Genomic DNA, 16,663 nt, shown 5'->3' with positions numbered 1-16,663 from the left:
CCACCTTCATCACTGCTTCCAGTTAGATGCAGTGGCATAAGGGACACTGTGGAGAACCCACAGAGTGAACCCAGTGATTTGAAACCTTTGCTAATGTGTCAAATACGTGCAGCACAGCTGAATAAGAAAGAGACTTCAGTCTAATGAATAATACATTAACAGAGCTCAGACACTGCTGGTTTCAAACAAAGCAAGTCTTATGATTGTAAACTTGAGTGGGCCACCTCCTTCCTTGTAGGACCCAAACCTTGGTGCAAAAAGCACAGGAAAGTAAATAACACACGATCAAGGCACTGTGGGTAAACATGATGAAGATCACAAGGCCATGACTGTTGTTATAAAAAGACTGTAGATGTGTTATTCCTCGTCTGAACTGCTTTAATTTCCACAACACACAAAGTCACCAATATAATTGTGGATTATATTATTTTGTATGAAGAATAAATTCTGCTGCTAAATGCTGTAAAATGCACCAAATGAAGTATCAAAAATTAACATTTCAATGAGAGATCTTTTCCCAGAATTTGCTAGATATTCGAAAATAGCAGCAAAGTATTGAATGGAGCATCTTGGAAAGGTACTTGGGTCCCTACTGTTTCTAATTGCCATCAACAAATTAAAAATTCAATGAATAGTGGTCATCTCAGCTAAGAACAAACTGGGAGGGAAGAAAGTCAAGCTGGGGGAAACAGTCATGGACTTTAAAAGGCGATAAACAGGATGGTCAGTGCCAGGTAAAATTTAATACATGTAAGGCACTGCAAATTGGGAGAAAAAATTGTCAGCCTACATATATATGTGTAGAAGTAACAAAAAAAATTTGCATTTATATTATGCCTTATTACATTCTTGGGTTGTTCCAAAATGCTTCAAAACGAATCATGAAGCCACTTTAGTTCTGAAGGCAAACAAAGTGAAGTTGGAATAGATCTGGGGGAGTTACTAAACTCTACATTTAACAAGTACTTCCATCCCGGTACTATCGCCTGTCTCCATCCCTGCCTCAGCCTATCTGTTGCTGAAACCCTCATCCATGCTTTTATTACCTCCAGACTTAACTATTACAATGCTCTCCTGGCCAGCCTCCCACCTTGCATCCTCCATAAACTTGAGCTCATTCAAACCTCTGCTGCCTGTATCCTAACTCACACCAAGTCCTGTTCACCCATCATCCCTGTACTTGCTGACCTACATTGGTTTCCGGTCCAGCAACGCCTCAATTTTACAATTCTCATTCTTGTTTTCAAATCCTTCCATGGCCTCGCCCCTCCTTATCTCTGCGCTCATCCAATTCTGCCCTATTGCATATCCCCGACTTTCATTGCTCCAGCATCGGCGGCTGTGCCTTCAGCTGCCATGGACCTAAGCTCTGGAATTCCCTCCCTAAACTTCTCTACCTCTCTCTCCTCCTTTAACACACTCCTTAAAACCCACTTCTTTGACCAAGCTTTGGGTCACCTGTCCTAATATCCCCGTATGTGGCTTGGTGTCAAATTTTAATTTTAATATTACTCCAGTGAAGCGCCTTGGGACTTTTCACTACGTTAAAGGCGCTATATAAATGCAAGTTGTTGTTATAGTAGTGCAGCAAAGAACAGAGTAAAGCTGGATAATATTGCAAATCAGTGATCAGTGTAAAACTGATTGGTCTGAAAACTCCTTATTACTTTGCCTAGTTTTGGTCAACAAGGCACAAGGGGGAGATTTTAAAACAAAATGAACACGTATAAACATATTTCTCTGGAACTGAGAGACAGTGCAGTAAGTGTGCTGCTGTTTTATTTTCAGGGCAGAGTCGTCGCTCTCTTCCAATATAAGTTTTGTAATCCAAGTTCTGGCTCCTTTGCAGCGCTTCCTGTTCCTTGCATCATGTCCTTTCCTGTATGGGGGCAGCACCCGCTCCTACCAATCACACTTAACAGGCGGAGGCTTTCGGCTCCACTGATTGTGCTGGTCTTTTTTTTTTACCTTGCATTTCTCCACCATATGATGCAGCAAGTAGTGCTCTCCCTCGCGAGGCCTTTTCTCAGAGGAAAGAAGGCTTTCTGCATTTGGAGACCATCTGCAGCAATGTCCACCCTTCTCATTCAACAGCCCAGTTACGGCTGGCTTAAAGAGCTGGGACTGAAGGAAGATAATAACGGCGTTTTCAACGGGAGCTGGGGTGGGAGAGGAGAGGTAAGGAGAGGAGCGAGAGTTTAGTCTGCGACACACGGCAGAAGTAGGGAGGTTTGGCTATTATTAGAAAGGTTGTGGGACTCGCCGGCTGGGACTAATTCTGTGCGAGCCTGTTACTGACTAACGCCAGCAGCATTTTAAAAAAAGTTCTTCCTTTCTGTTATGTAGTAGATTTTGGGAACGACATTCCTTGATAAATTAATGTGCTCAATCTTTTAATCTCTCCTCCAAAAGCAAGTTTAGCGGTATAAATTTGTGGCTTCTCCAGTTCATTTTAGCCAATTGTAATATTGTATGCTTTTAATATAACTTTTTGTACCTAAAATCACCATTAAACTAGAACAAATTAATGGTGTGTGTAATTTTGATGTAGCTGATACTTCAGCTTACCTGACAACCTTAAAATGTATCAGTTTGTGCAAGTATGTAAAATGATGTGGAGTTTTAGTCACTAGGTACTGACTATAGAAATTCCAACATAGGAGGCCGTTTGGCCCGTCATGCCTGTTAAGGTTGCCAACAGTGTTTGGATGTGTTCCGGGAGGTTTCATCATGTGACGTCCCACCACCAATTCTAACCAGTCAAAAAATCTTTCCTCATCGTCAATATTTTTATAACTAATAAATGAAAGGGTGCAAAGAAAACACTTTTTTTTTAGTGCCCTGATATTTTTTTCTCCTGAGCTGCTTGCTGCAAAGTCCAGGAAATTAATCTTTAATTCCTGGAGACTCCAAAACAATACTGGGGAGGGTTGGCAACCCGAATACAAACAATGATGGACAGGAAAAGACCCTCTGGTCCACCCAGCCTGTCCCACACAATTGTGTGTCACAATATATACACACACTCCACCCCACCCAAAACCATGTGATCTCCTGGGCGAGGCGAAAAACTAGATTAAAAACCCACCTGAATTTAGGGGAGAAAAAAAATCTACAAAATTCCTTGCCTATGGGGGTCGGAAATCAAAACTAGTCCAGGAGATCACTCTGGCCTGATAATGCTATGCAGTCCCTACCTTTTGTACGAGGTGATCTCCGCCTCAGCCAGAAACAGGTCCAGCTCTCACTTGAAGGAATTCATCAAATTGGTCTCCACTGCAGGAGTCGGCAGCCTGTTCCAGAGGTCCACTATTCTCTGGGGAAAAGAACCACCTCCTGACATCTAATCCAGATCTGGCCTTATACAACTTAAAATTGTGACCCCTGGTCCTCCATAACCTATTGAATTGGAAAAAACTGTCAACTCAAATGCAATCTATTCCTTTCATCATCTTATAAACCTCGATCAGATCATCCCATAGTCTACGCTTCTCTGAAGTGTACTCACAGCTCTTTTAGCCTATCTTGAGAACTAAGATGCTTTAAACAACGAATTAGTCTAGTGGCCCTCCTCTGCACCCAAAGACCAAAACTGGACATAGTATTACAACTGAGATCCGACCAAGGTTTTGTACAAGGATATTGTCTTGTAGTCAATTATCCTATAAATGCACCCCAACACCCTATTCACTCTAGCTATCGCTTCATGGCATTGCTCATGAAGTTTGAGATCTATGCACTGGAACGCCCAGATTGGTTTCTTTGGCCACCTTCTTTAATGCTTTACCCTGAAGAATCTATATATGTTGAGCATTTGCCCCACTTACATGCATAACACTACAGTTTTCCAAATTAAACATCATTGGGCTCATGATAGGCAAATCATCAAGATCCGCCTGAAGCAGTCGAACATCCTAACAGTCCTAACACTCGCACAGATCTTGGTATCATATGCCGATCATGCCCCCAACACCTACATCTAGATTATTAATAAAAATTGTAAGGAACAACGGTCTCAACACCGACCCCTGTGGGATACCACTGGTGATCGATCTCCAAACAGATCCAAATCCATCTATAACTACTTTCTTTCTATGGCCTTCCTGGCAGTTCTAATTCAGCTCAATACATTACCACTAACACCAGAGGCTTCAATCTTGTAGAGAAGCCTGTTATGCGGTGCCTTGTCAAAAGCTGTGCAGTACTTTGTTAATGTGTGTGCCCTTTCATGTATCCTTTTATATTTCAAATAATTACCAAATTCCACTTTGTGATGTAGTCTCTGCCCCGATAACAGCTTATGTCAACTTGGCTCAGTTGGTAGCATTCTCAACTTTTGAATTAGAAAGTTGTTGGTTCAACAACAACTTGCATTTATACAGAGTCTTTAATGTAGTAAAACGTCCCATGGCATTTCACAGAAGCATTATCAAACAAAATTTGACACCGAGCCACATAAGGAGATTTTAGGATAGATGACCAAAAGCTTAGTCAAAGAGGTAGGTTTTAAGGAGCGTCTTAAAGGAAGAGGGAGAGGCGGAGAAGTTTAGGGAGGGAATTCCAGAGCTTAGGGCCTAGGCAGTTGAAGGCACAGCTACCTGTGCTCCATGCCAGGGTTTGGTCATCAAGGCAGACTCTAATACGAAGGGAGTACTGCATTGTGGGAGGTGCCTTTTAGATCAGATGTTGAACAGTAGTCCCACAGGTAGATACTATGCTATTGTTTAGAGATGAGCAGGGAGCTTCCCCTGAGGCCAACATTCCTCCTTTAAATTATCTCACCAAAAGTAGATCAACTGGTTCAAAAACAGAAAATGCTGGAAAACACAGCAGGTCAGTCAGCACCTGTACAGAGAACAGCCAAGTCAAGGCCTTCAGGTTGATTCTACTTCAGAACCGTTAACTGGTTATCCATCTCATTTCTTATTTGTGGGACTTTGATGTGCGTATGTCAGCTGTCCTACACCAAGTCCCACTTATCCATCTCTCCTGTTCATGCTGATCTGTGCTGAACCCTGATCTGATTTTCTCATGCCTCTGAAGGACCTATATTTCTAGGTTAAACAGCTAAACAAATGCATTATTACAAAAGACCAAGAAGACATGGACAGGAGAGTTCTTTTCATTCATTCATGGGATGTGGGCGTCGCTGGCAAGGCCAGCATTTATTGCCCATCCCTAATTGCCCTTGAGAAGGTGGTGGTGAGCCGCCTTCTTGAACCTCCGCAGTCCGTATGGTGAAGGTTCTCCCACACTGCTGTTAGGTAGGGAGTTCCAGGATTTTGACCCAGCGACGATGAAGAAACGGCAATATATTTCCAAGTCGGGATGGTGCATGACTTGGAGGGGAACGTGCAGGTGGTGGTGTTCCTATGTGCCTGCTGCCCTTGTCCTTCTAGGTCGTAGAGGTCGCGGGTTTGGGAGGTATTGTCGAAGAAGCCTTGGCGAATTGCTGCAGTCCATCCTGTAGATGGTACACACTGCAGCTACTGTACGCCGCTGGTGAAGGGATTAAATGTTTAGGGTAGTGGATGGGGTGCCAGTCAAACGGGCTGCTTTATCTTGGATGGTGTCAAGCTTCTTGAGTGTTGTTGGAGCTGCACTCATCCAGGCAAGTGGAGAGTATTCCATCACACTCTTGACTTGTGCCTTGTGGATGGTGAAAAGGCTTTGGGGAGTCAGGAGGTGAGTCACTCCCGCAGAATACCCAGCCTCTGACCTGCTCTTGTAGCCATAGTTTTTATGTGGCTGGTCCAGTTAAGTTTCTGGTCAGTGGTGACCCCTAGGATGTTGATGGTGGGGGATTCGGCGATGGTAATGCCGTTGATTGTCAAGGGGAGGTGGTTAGATTCTCTCTTGTTGGAGATGGTCATTGCCTGGCACTTGTCTGGCGCGAATGTTACTTGCCACTTATCAGCCCAAGCCTGGATGTTGTCCAGGTCTTGCTGCATGCAGACATGGACTGCTTCATTATTTGAGGGGTTGCGAATGGAACTGATCACTGTGAAATCATCAACAAACATCCCTATTTCTGACCTTGTGATGGAGGGAAGGTCATTGATGAAGCAGCTGAAGATGGTTGGGCCAAGGACACTGCTCTGAGGAACTCCTGCAGCAATGTCCTAGGGCTGAGATGATTGGCCTCCAACAACCACTACCATCTTCCTTTGTGCTAGGTATGACTCCAGCCACTGGACAGTTTTCCCCCTGATTCCCATTGACTTCAATTTTACTAGGGCTCCTTGGTGCCACACTCGGACAAATGCTGCCTTGATGTCAAGGGCAGTTACTCTCACTCTCACCTCACCTCTGGAAGTCAGCTCTTTTATCCATGTTTGGACCAAGGCTGTAATGAGGTTTGGAGCCGAGGTCCTGGCGGAACCCAAACTGAGCATTGGTGAATAGGTTATTGGTGAGTAAGTGCCGCTTGATAGCACTGTCGACGACACCTTCCATCACTTTGCTGATGATTGAGAGTAGACTGATGGAACGATAATTGGCCGGAATGGATTTGTCCTGCTCTTTGTGGACAGGAAATAGCTGGGCAATTTTCCACATTGTCGGGTAGATGCCAATGTTGTAGCTGTACTGGAACAGTTTGGCTAGAGGCGTGGCTAGTTCTAGAGCACAAGTCTTCAGCACTACAGCCGGGATGTTGTTGGGGCCCATAGCCTTTGTTTCCTTAATGGCCTCCTGACTTCCATCATATACGACCTCCCAACACGTCCAAAAATCTGCTGCCTGCACCTGAACATGCATTAACCCCTGCTTGCCTATCGCCCTTGACCTCATCAGCCTTTCACTGGTTCCTTATCCACAGCACATTGAATTCAAAATCCCTGTTTTTTTTTTTACAAATCTCTCCATGGCCTCATCCCATTCTATTTCTGCAACCTTCGCCAGCCCTACATCTCAGCCAATGCCCTTTTGGTTTTCCCACACTGGCCTCCTGTCTCCTCTTCCTCCAATTTTGTTCCCCTCTTCCGGTACAGTCTTGTACTGGGTTATGGTTCTTGGGCACCACAGGTCATTCTTCATGTATAAGCTGAGATACGTGAGTGTCTGCAGACAATTTAACCATGGGGGGAGAAATCTAATTCTTTTCACACATTATCTGATCTATCACTCTACACATATCTAATCTACCAGCAACACTTTTTCCATCCATCCGTCCATTTAAGGATTCTCCACCCCTCTGTCCATCTATGCATTCTACACCTGCCTGTCAATGTACGTACTCTCCCTCCAGCTATATAGTCTCTATACATTCACCATCTATCCTTCCTCCATCTGGTCCTAATGTCTGAAACTCTTTCCCTAAATCTTTCAGTCTTCCTACCTCTTTCAGCACCTTCAAAAGCCTCCTCAAAACCTACCATTGCTTGACCTTTGTTTCTCTGTGAAATTACTTGGGGTGATTACTACATCAAATTGGATGTTGTTGACTATCGAGGACTGTATTGATGAGTGATCAAACTATTCTGTTCTGCTTTATCTCTAGGTTGTCACCTCCTACTGCCCTGCAAACAATGAACCAATAGCCAGAGTAAGACAGGTGATTATTTTTTTATATTCAGACTTGAAACTTGATGACATTAAAAAATAATTGACATTATGTTCAGATGCATTTGTTGGACATCAGTGACGTGAATTTGTTTTGGCTTTTTAACTTTGATATATTCTAGGCCACTTTGGAGGAATACGAAGAAACGGTACAAAAGGCGAAAGAGGCTTGGGAAATATGGGCTGATGTAAGTGACCTAAACCTTTACTTCCAAAAAATTAATAATAAATAGAAAGTAATGCCTGTGACTTCCTATTTCTATTCCCATCTTCATTCACTTACAAGCTCCCCCGGACCTTCAACAGCACAGAGTCCCCCACTGTCTATATCCTGGGAATCATTACTGACCAGAAGCCTCCAGGTTTGACTTTTACAAACCTCCCTTGATAGAATCCTGAGCTCCATCCTACATACACTCCCAATTCGTCTATAGCTCAGCTGCCTCCCCTCTGTTCAGTATTGGGTCCTGCTTGACTATCACCATGTCCTCACCAGCTTGCTAATATTTCCCCATTCCCACATGTTGACTTTGAGATCCCTGTCTTTGTTTACAAATTCCTCCATGGTTTCACCTCACTCTATCTCTGTAACCTCCTTCTGCTCTTTGATTTTCCAGTTCTGGCTTCCTGTGCAATTCCTCCTTTCACTCCACCATTTTCTGGCAGAGCCTTCATCGTCTCAGCCCTACTTTCTAGAACTCCCACCTTAAACGCCTCTACCACTTTATTTCCCTCTTCATCTTCTTAAAACAAATCTTTTAGACCAAGTTTTCAGCTACCTCTCCTGACATTCCCACCATGGCCAATGATGTTCCCACCATAGCCAGTCGCTTATTTTATTTTTCCCCCTCTAAAGCACATTGGGACTTTCTCTACGTGAAAGGTGCTATACAAATACGATTTGTTATTGTATCATTCTGATTTGAAAGCTGCCCGAAACTGATTACCTAAAACTTTAGAGATTTGTTCATTGGATGTTATTTATTTCAAACAACAAACCTGTATTTCTAGACTGTTGGAACAGTCCCTTTAAATATATACAAAAGTTTGTCAGTTTATAAAGTGAGAGCCAGACACACTCAGAATATTTTTATATATAATTCTATTGTTCCTTGTGTGCTCGTTACTTTTTCAATGCATTTTTAATGTAGATTTTAGGCTGATTTTGGGCTTCCCTTCTTGAGTTGCCCAAACACCGAGTTGCCTGTATATTAATTTTAGCCTGTCCTCTGGCCCGGCCAGTAGTATCATTTTTTTTCCCCATTTTCCCCCACCAACCATCCTTAGGCCTGTGTGTGGCATTGCCAATTAGTGCAGAATTATGGGTAGTTTTTTGCTTTAGATCCAAACCCACTAAGAACTGAATTGAGACTGCCCAATTTCATTTCACATGGAACTCTTACAGCCAACAGGCAGAGGAGGCTTTCATTCTATCGGGACTGGATTTTGAAACCAGGTTGCAGAGGTCAAAGGGCAGCATCTAACCCACTGGGCCACCCAATGGCATTGCAATTTTAAGAATATTATTTCAACATTGCATAGTTGGATACTATTTATCTGAAAATTCTACGGTAGAATTACTTTGTTTAGCATTAATTTATAGTCTGATTAGTAGAGGCAACCCCCTACCTTGGACTTAATTAGACTTTTTTTCCTCCTTTGCTTAGCCAATTTCCTCCCCATCCCTCCTGAAGGTATTAGCCCAGAAATTGCGCTGAGTGGCGACCCAACAGTGCTCGCCGCTCCATAGATTTATACTAACCCATTAACTCCGCGGTCTTTACTGGGTGGTAATAGGAAGTGGCGAAAAGACAAGCGTTTGCTCCAGCGAAGCTAGGACCCATAGGAGAAGCGAGAGGATCACTTTCTCCCCTCAACCAAGCATTTTTGACACACTGCGAAGAGTTTCTGCAAGCTGGAATGTAAAATCCAGGAAGTGAAAGTACAACACTAAAATCATTTGTAAAAACAGTTATAGACAGTGGGGAAAAAAGAGAGGGTAAGAAATAATCGAGCTAAATAAGGGATGGAAGGAAAAAGGGGAAAAAAATTAAACTTTTTTAATATTTAATTTTTTTTATGACCAAAAACTACTAAAATAAGGAGTAATGTGACTCCACATTTTTAAAAGTTAATTTTTAGTTGTATGGCAGTCATTAAGACTTACTTAAAACTTAGTTTAGACCTGGTATTTTTAAGTGTACCTGTTTTGTGGCGATATTAGTCACTTCCCAGCTGAGCAAGTTGGCGTGATTCTGTTGATTGCAGCTAGCGATATCCCTTTAATGCGATACTGTCATATCGCTGGCGAACCAGGAGGAGCAAGTTTCTGATTTCCGTGTTTGACTGCGCACTTGCTCCTCAATTTCGCCACTAACAACAGTGAGCACTGTTGAGTTCACCATTCTTTTTTAAGCAATTTCTGGGCCATTATTTCCTTGCATGGCTCAAAACAAATGACCATTCTTAATCTCTCAGGCAAATCAGCGAGTGTTTGCAGGCTGTTCAATTGTAGTGCCCAAGTCCAATTTTGTCCTCACTTAACACACATGCACTTTCAGCAAGACTTGATTGATAGCCTATTTATTTCCCCTGCCCTGACTTGGGGTTTGCTGAATCCAGTTGTAGCACCTCTACTGGTACCTCTGTTTGAGATCAGCTTGATCAGCACAAGCTGAAGATTGAACTTTGGACCTTCCTGGTCTGTATGACTCAGCTACTTGAACAATTGAGCTTTCAGGGGAAGCTGACTTGTGTTTGATTTAAACATTATATGTGTTTTGTTATATGTTAAATGAACAATTTTGACAGATTAGTCTGAATAGCTAGCAATTAACAGATCCACTATAGACCCCACAGTTCGGTGTCACGCTTCTATTGCTAGTGTATCATTCCTCCGTATTACATCTTTAATGAGTTATCCAATTGTGTTTTTTTAAAAAGTACTTTAAGTAACTAAAATTGTTAATGTTCAACCAACTAATGCTATACTTGTTTAAATGCTAAAGTTGCTATTGTTTTTAAATGAGATTGTGCAAAACAGCACTGAAAGCCCAAACCTATTGACAAACCTCTGCTGGCAGAATAATAATACTTGGCTTTTCACATCTGGAGCTGCTGTTTGAATTTTATAAATGAGAACCACATATGCCTCATATTGTAAAAGTCTATCATGAACTAATGAGTATCTGCCTTTGGCAAATGTCTCTGTTCACTGAATAGATTCTGAAGGGGTGGAATTATCAAACCACTTATACAACGAAGGTATGGATATTTTCCCTTGTGTCTGACCTAAAAATGCAGTGGCATTTTTTTTCTTCATGGTGGATGGGGGAGTGAATTTGAGCTCTGCAGGATGAAGAAAAGAAAATAGAACAGCTTTTTAAATCCATTGTCAGCGTTAAACACCTCCTGACGAGATATGGCATTGGCTTGACGCGAGTTAAAGTTCCTCTAACAGTATGTCTTAAAGGAGAAGGATATATTACACATTTTATATAAATCACTTCTCCCCCCTCTCTCATTTTAAAAAAAACTTTGAGTGACATATTTTTGGCCTCTTGAAGAGCCTTCATTTTAGGAATCTACTAATGACTGTGTGGCTAGAATGGCACTATTGATATTCATGAAAGTCAGCCTTGAGACTGATCAGAGAAACCCAACCCAGGCAAAATAACTGCCATTTCCTTTGGTGCCTCCAATTGCCTGTCAGAATTAAAAGCAGCTTCTCTTTTAACCCTAACTGCAGAGTATGCATATTGTGCTAATGTAAATTATTCTATATCCTATCAGCCAACCTTGTGGCTTTTTAAGTGAGATTGTCAATTTAATGCTGAATCATACTGATGAGGAACTGTATTGAAACTGACCAAAATTATTTCACACAGGCAATTGCATGGAAGATTTCAATAGCTACATTGTAATTCTGGTTGTGATTCAAATATGGGTTCCAGAATTTGTGACCTAGTATATTTGTATTAGATATCGTGTAAGAACATAAGAAATCGGAGCAGGAGGCCGTACAGCCCCTCGAGCCTGCTCCGCCATTCAATAAGATCATGGTTGATCTTCGACTTCAACTCCAGCTCCATTTTCCTGCCTGATCCCCATATCCCTTGATTCCCCTAGAGTCCAAAAATCTATCTTTCTCAGCCTTGAATATACTCAACAACTGTGCATCCACAGCCCTCTGGGGTAGAGAATTCCAAAGATTCACAACCCTCTAAGTGAAGAAATTCCACCTCAATTCAGTCTTAAATGGCCGACCTCTTATCCTGAGACTATGCCCCCTGGTTCTAGACTCTCCAGCCAGGGGATACAATCTCTCAGCATCTACCCTGTCAAGCCTCCTCGGAATCTTATATGTTTGAATTAGATCACCTCTCATTCTTCTAAACTCCAGAGAGTATAGGCCCATTCTACCCAATCTCTCCTCACAGGACAACCCTCTCATCCCAGGAATCAATCTAGTGAACCTTCATTGCACTGCCTCTAAGGCAAGTATATCCTTCCTTAGATAAGGAGACCAAAACTCCAGGTGAGGTCTCACCAAAGCACTGTACAATTGTAGTAAGACTTCCTTACTCTTGTACTCCAACCCCCTTGCAATAAAGGCCAACATGCTATTTGCCTTCCTAATTGCTTGCTGTACCTGAATGCTAACTTTTTGTGTTTCTTGTACGAGGACACCCAAATCTCTCGGAACACCAATGATTACTAGTTTCTCACCATTTAAAAAATATTCTGTTTTTCTATTCTTCCTACCAAAGTGAATAACCTCACATTTCCCCACATTGTACTCCATCTCCCACCTTCTTACCCACTCAATTAACCCGTCGATATCCCTTTGCAGACTCTTTGTGTCCTCCTCACAGCTTACTTTCCCACCTAGCTTTGTATCGTCAGCAAACTTGGATACATTACATTCTGTCCCTTCATCTAAGTCATTAATATAGATTGTAAATAGCTGAGGCCCAAGCACTGATCCTTGCGGCACTCCACTAGTTACAGCCTGCCAACCTGAAAATGACCCGTTTATCCCTACTCTGTTTTCTGTCCGTTAACCAATTCTCTCTCCATGCTGATATATTACCCCCTGCCCCATTAGCCCTTATTTTGCATAACAACCATTTATGTGGCACCTTATCGAATACTTTTTGAAAATCCAAATATATTACATCCACAGGTTGCCCTTTATCTACCCTGCTAATTACATCCTCAAAAAATAGTTATTCTGACTACAAAATCTTTCCTTCTAATTCCATCTGTTCTAATGCATGTATTAAATGTTTTAACTACTGTTTTGTTACAGTCTTTAAATGATCTTTAAATCTTCAGCTTAATCAATGAACCGATCTCATTTTAATATTTGAAATACGAGCCCAAAAGACAGAGAATGAAATAAAATTCATGTTTTTTTCTTGTCCAGATTCCAGCACCAAAACGAGGAGAAATAGTGAGACAAATTGGAGATGCCTTAAGAAAGAAACTTAAAGTCCTGGGCAACCTGGTATGTGTCACGCTGTGGAGATCTTCATGTTTGCTGTTTAGAGAAACCATAAGATGTTGTTTTTCACCACTTCACTGAGTCTTTATTTGTAACCTTGATGATACAATGTAGCTATGTCATCTTGTGTAAAAGTCTTGCATCTAGCAAACGTTTTGCTGCCACACTTTGCTGTTACTCTCGGTATCATGCTGTAACTTATGCGAATTCCTGTGTCATACTTGAATTTGATAGCTGAAATTCTATATTTATAAAACAACAGCAACTGAAGAGGTAGGAACATACCAATCACAACACAGCATGCAAAACATCAATCACAATTTCACAAAGTAAACAGTCACCAAACAGTTGCCATACAGTGAGAAGCAGAAGGTGAACCAGTAAAATTGCTCTAAATACTTTGAGAATTTTTTCAGCTGACGCCTTGGTTTGTGAACTAAACCTGAGGAATTACTACTGGAAATGAAGTTTCACTTTTAAAGATACAAAAAAATTACAAAATGTAAAAGAAAATGATTAGACTTGTATGTACAATAGCATTCTGTATTTTGTCTAATAGCATTTTAAGTCAGGCGTGTACTTCTGAGAAGACATAGGCTTGAGTTCATAGAGCTGTCCACTGCTGTTTATGTCAACTGAGGAGACTAAGAAGGTGGCAGGCTAGAAATCCCAGTATGCAACTGACCATTCATAGAGCTTGCCAGGACTTTCTGTTAGTAAGCCCTATCCCCTTTTACATTCCTGTGTGTCGATGAAAAATTACTGAGGCTAAATCCCCATTTTTAGGAGCAGTGAAAGTAACTGCAATTTGTTTTAAAACAAATGTAGATCACCTTATTCAAGGTGTTGTTTAGCAAATACAGCATATTACATGTTTGACAAATGAATTTTGCATTTTGAAATTGGGCATTTTTTAATCTTGATATTTTGCATTGCTTTCTAAATATTACGCTTTTGCTTATGTTTAACTCAGAACTCAAAAATAGAATAGCAAACAAATGTAAACACAAGTTCTGGAAGGACTGTACCAATATTCAAATTTTAATGGGGTTCTGAATAAAGGTCCTGAATTTAAACATGTTTAATAAGCATTGCCTTTTAGTAACACAAAGCACTGATAGAGATCCAGGGATCTCCTGCCATAACTTTGGTAGAAAATCGTTGGAAGTCCCAGAGAAACAGCATAAATGGCTGTTTACGCCATTTCTCTGGGGTTTCTGTTAGAGTTATGGCGGACGATCAGGAGAATCCCTGCAGAAATTCCAGTTGCCTTATTAAAGGTACAAATTAGTTAAATTAGTTAAATTTTTTTCTTATGTATACTTTGCCCTCGGTATAACAACCCATCATCTTAAATAGATGGGCTGTAAAGGTAAAGATAACCTCCCAGAAATTTTAGGGAACCAAGGGTCTTGTGAGAGGGAGGAACTGAAGGAAACCAGTATTATTTTAAAAAAATAGTGCTAAGGAAATTAATGGGGCTAAAGGCTGACAAATCCCGAGGGCCTGATAATCTACATCCCAGAGTACTAAAGGAAGTGGCCCTGGAAATAGTGGATGCATTGGTGATCATCTTCCAAAATTCTATAGACTCTACAGATCCTACAGATTGGAGGGTGGCAAATGTAACCCCACTATTTAAAAAAGGAGGGAGAGAAAAAACAGGGAATTACCGACCAGTTAGCCTAACATCAGTAGTGGGGAAAATGCTAGAGTCTATTATAAAAGACGTGATTACAGAACCCTCGGAGGGCATTAACGGGATTGGACAAAGTCAGCATGTGTTTATGAAAGGGAAATCATGCTTAACAAATCTACTGGAGTTTTTTGAGGATGTAACTAGTAGAATAGATAGGGAGAACCAGTGGATGTGTATTTGGATTTTCAGAAGGCTTTTGATAAGGTCCCACATAAGAGGTTAGTGTGCAAAATTAACGCTCATGGGATTGGGGGGAATATACTAGCATGGATTGAGAATTGGTTGACAGACAGGAAACAGAAAGTAGGAATAAACGGGTCTTTTTCCAGGTGGCAAGCAGTGACTAGTGGGGCACGGCAGGGATCAGTGCTTGGGCCCCAGCTATTCACAATATATATCAATGGTTTGGATGAGGGAACTAAATGTAACATTTCCAAGTTTGCAGACGACACAAAGCTGGGGTGGAATGTGAGCTGTGAGGAGGATGCAAAGAGGCTCCAATGTGATTTAGACAAGTTGGGTGAGTGGGCAAGAACATGGCAGATGCAGTATAACGTGGATAAATGTGAGGTTATCCACTTTGGTTGTAAAAATAGAAAGGCAGATTATTATCTGAATAGTGATAGATTGGGAAAAGGGGAGGTGCAACGAGACCTGGGTGTCTTTGTACAGCAGTCGCTGAAAGTGAGCATTCAGGTGCAGCAAGCAGTTAGGAAGGCGAATGGTATGTTGGCCTTCATTGCAAGAGGATTTGAGTACAGGAGCAGGGATATCCTCCTGCAGTTATACAGGGCCTTGGTGAGACCACATCTGGAGTATTGTGTGCAGTTTTGTTCTTCTTATCTGAGGAATGATGTCCTTGCCATGGAGGGAGTGCAACGAAGGTTTACCAGACTGATTCCTGGGATGGCAGGACTGACGTATGAGGAGATTGGATTGACTAGGCCTATATTCACTAGAGTTTAGAAGAATGAGAGGTGATCTCATTGAATCATATAAAATTCTAACAGGACTAGATGCAGGGAGGATGTTCCCGATGGCTGGGGAGTCCAGAACTGGGGTCACAGTCTCAGGATACGGGGTATGCCATTTAGAACTGAGATAAGAAGAAATTTCTTCACTCAGAGGGTGGTGAACCTGTGGAATTCTCTACCACAGAAGGCAGTGGAGGCCAAGGCAGTGGATGTATTCAGGAAGGAGATAGATATATTTCTTAATGCTAAAGGGATATGGGGAAAAAGCAGGAACAGAGTACTGAATTAGACGATCAGCCATGATCATTTTGAATGGCGGAGCAGGCCCGAAGAGCCGAATGGCCTTATCTTGCTCCTATTTTCTATGTTTCTATGTTTCTAAAGAGCTGCACCCTCATGTTACATGCAGAGATTTATTTTCTTAACTGTGGTATGTTATTTATCTATCTGCAGTGGATAAGGAAAACACCGTGCCAGGAACCAATCACTGTTTCTGACTGATTTCTTACAATCTTTCTAAAGTGCAGTGGACATATGAAGCCCTCCCCAACATTCATCTGCCACCCTGTAACAGCATAACTTCTGATTCCCTTTGAGCAGTGCCTTAGAATATATGTATATGTGTGTGTATGTATATGTGTATGTGTATGTGTGCGTATATGTATGTCTTGTCAGTCCATTGCAACCCAGATATCACACTGTTAAATTATAGATGCAAAGCAATCTTTTTTTAAAGAAAGCCAATCATTGACATGGAGCCTGAAATTTGCTAGCAATTACTACTACCCTCTGACTTCAGTTTCTAAATAGGTACAATTACCACGATAAAACAGATTAGCAACTAAACATCACAACAGTTCTCTAAATCAGATACTCCTCATGAGCAACACCATGGGAGATCTGTATAAACTGTTTAGACCT

At 41.6% G+C, this 16,663-nt stretch overlaps 1 protein-coding gene and 1 long non-coding RNA gene across 2 annotated transcripts in view; one reads left to right on the top strand and one right to left on the bottom strand.

Annotated features, from left to right (window-relative positions):
- The first annotated feature begins 1,956 nt into the window (after positions 1 to 1,956).
- aldh7a1 (aldehyde dehydrogenase 7 family, member A1) overlaps positions 1,957 to 16,663 on the top strand; it is a 54,783-nt gene continuing 40,076 nt past the window's right edge. Inside the window, exons 1-4 of the mRNA XM_067983054.1 lie at positions 1,957 to 2,178; positions 7,502 to 7,555; positions 7,686 to 7,751; positions 12,992 to 13,072. Of these exons, the coding sequence (XP_067839155.1) occupies positions 1,987 to 2,178; positions 7,502 to 7,555; positions 7,686 to 7,751; positions 12,992 to 13,072 (393 nt within the window). The 5' untranslated portion in view covers positions 1,957 to 1,986. The remainder of the gene's footprint in view (positions 2,179 to 7,501; positions 7,556 to 7,685; positions 7,752 to 12,991; positions 13,073 to 16,663) is intronic.
- On the bottom strand, positions 3,328 to 9,896 carry LOC137320986 (uncharacterized). Its single transcript, XR_010962690.1, has 3 exons — positions 9,768 to 9,896; positions 9,326 to 9,478; positions 3,328 to 3,399 (listed from the first exon to the last, which is right to left on the bottom strand). It is a non-coding gene; the product is annotated as an uncharacterized lncRNA (long non-coding RNA).

The sequence above is a fragment of the Heptranchias perlo genome, chromosome 4, assembly GCF_035084215.1.
Source record: "Heptranchias perlo isolate sHepPer1 chromosome 4, sHepPer1.hap1, whole genome shotgun sequence".
Lineage (NCBI taxonomy): Eukaryota > Metazoa > Chordata > Chondrichthyes > Hexanchiformes > Hexanchidae > Heptranchias > Heptranchias perlo.
Note: the sequence above shows the minus strand (reverse complement) of the source record. Positions and strands in the feature narration are given on the sequence as shown.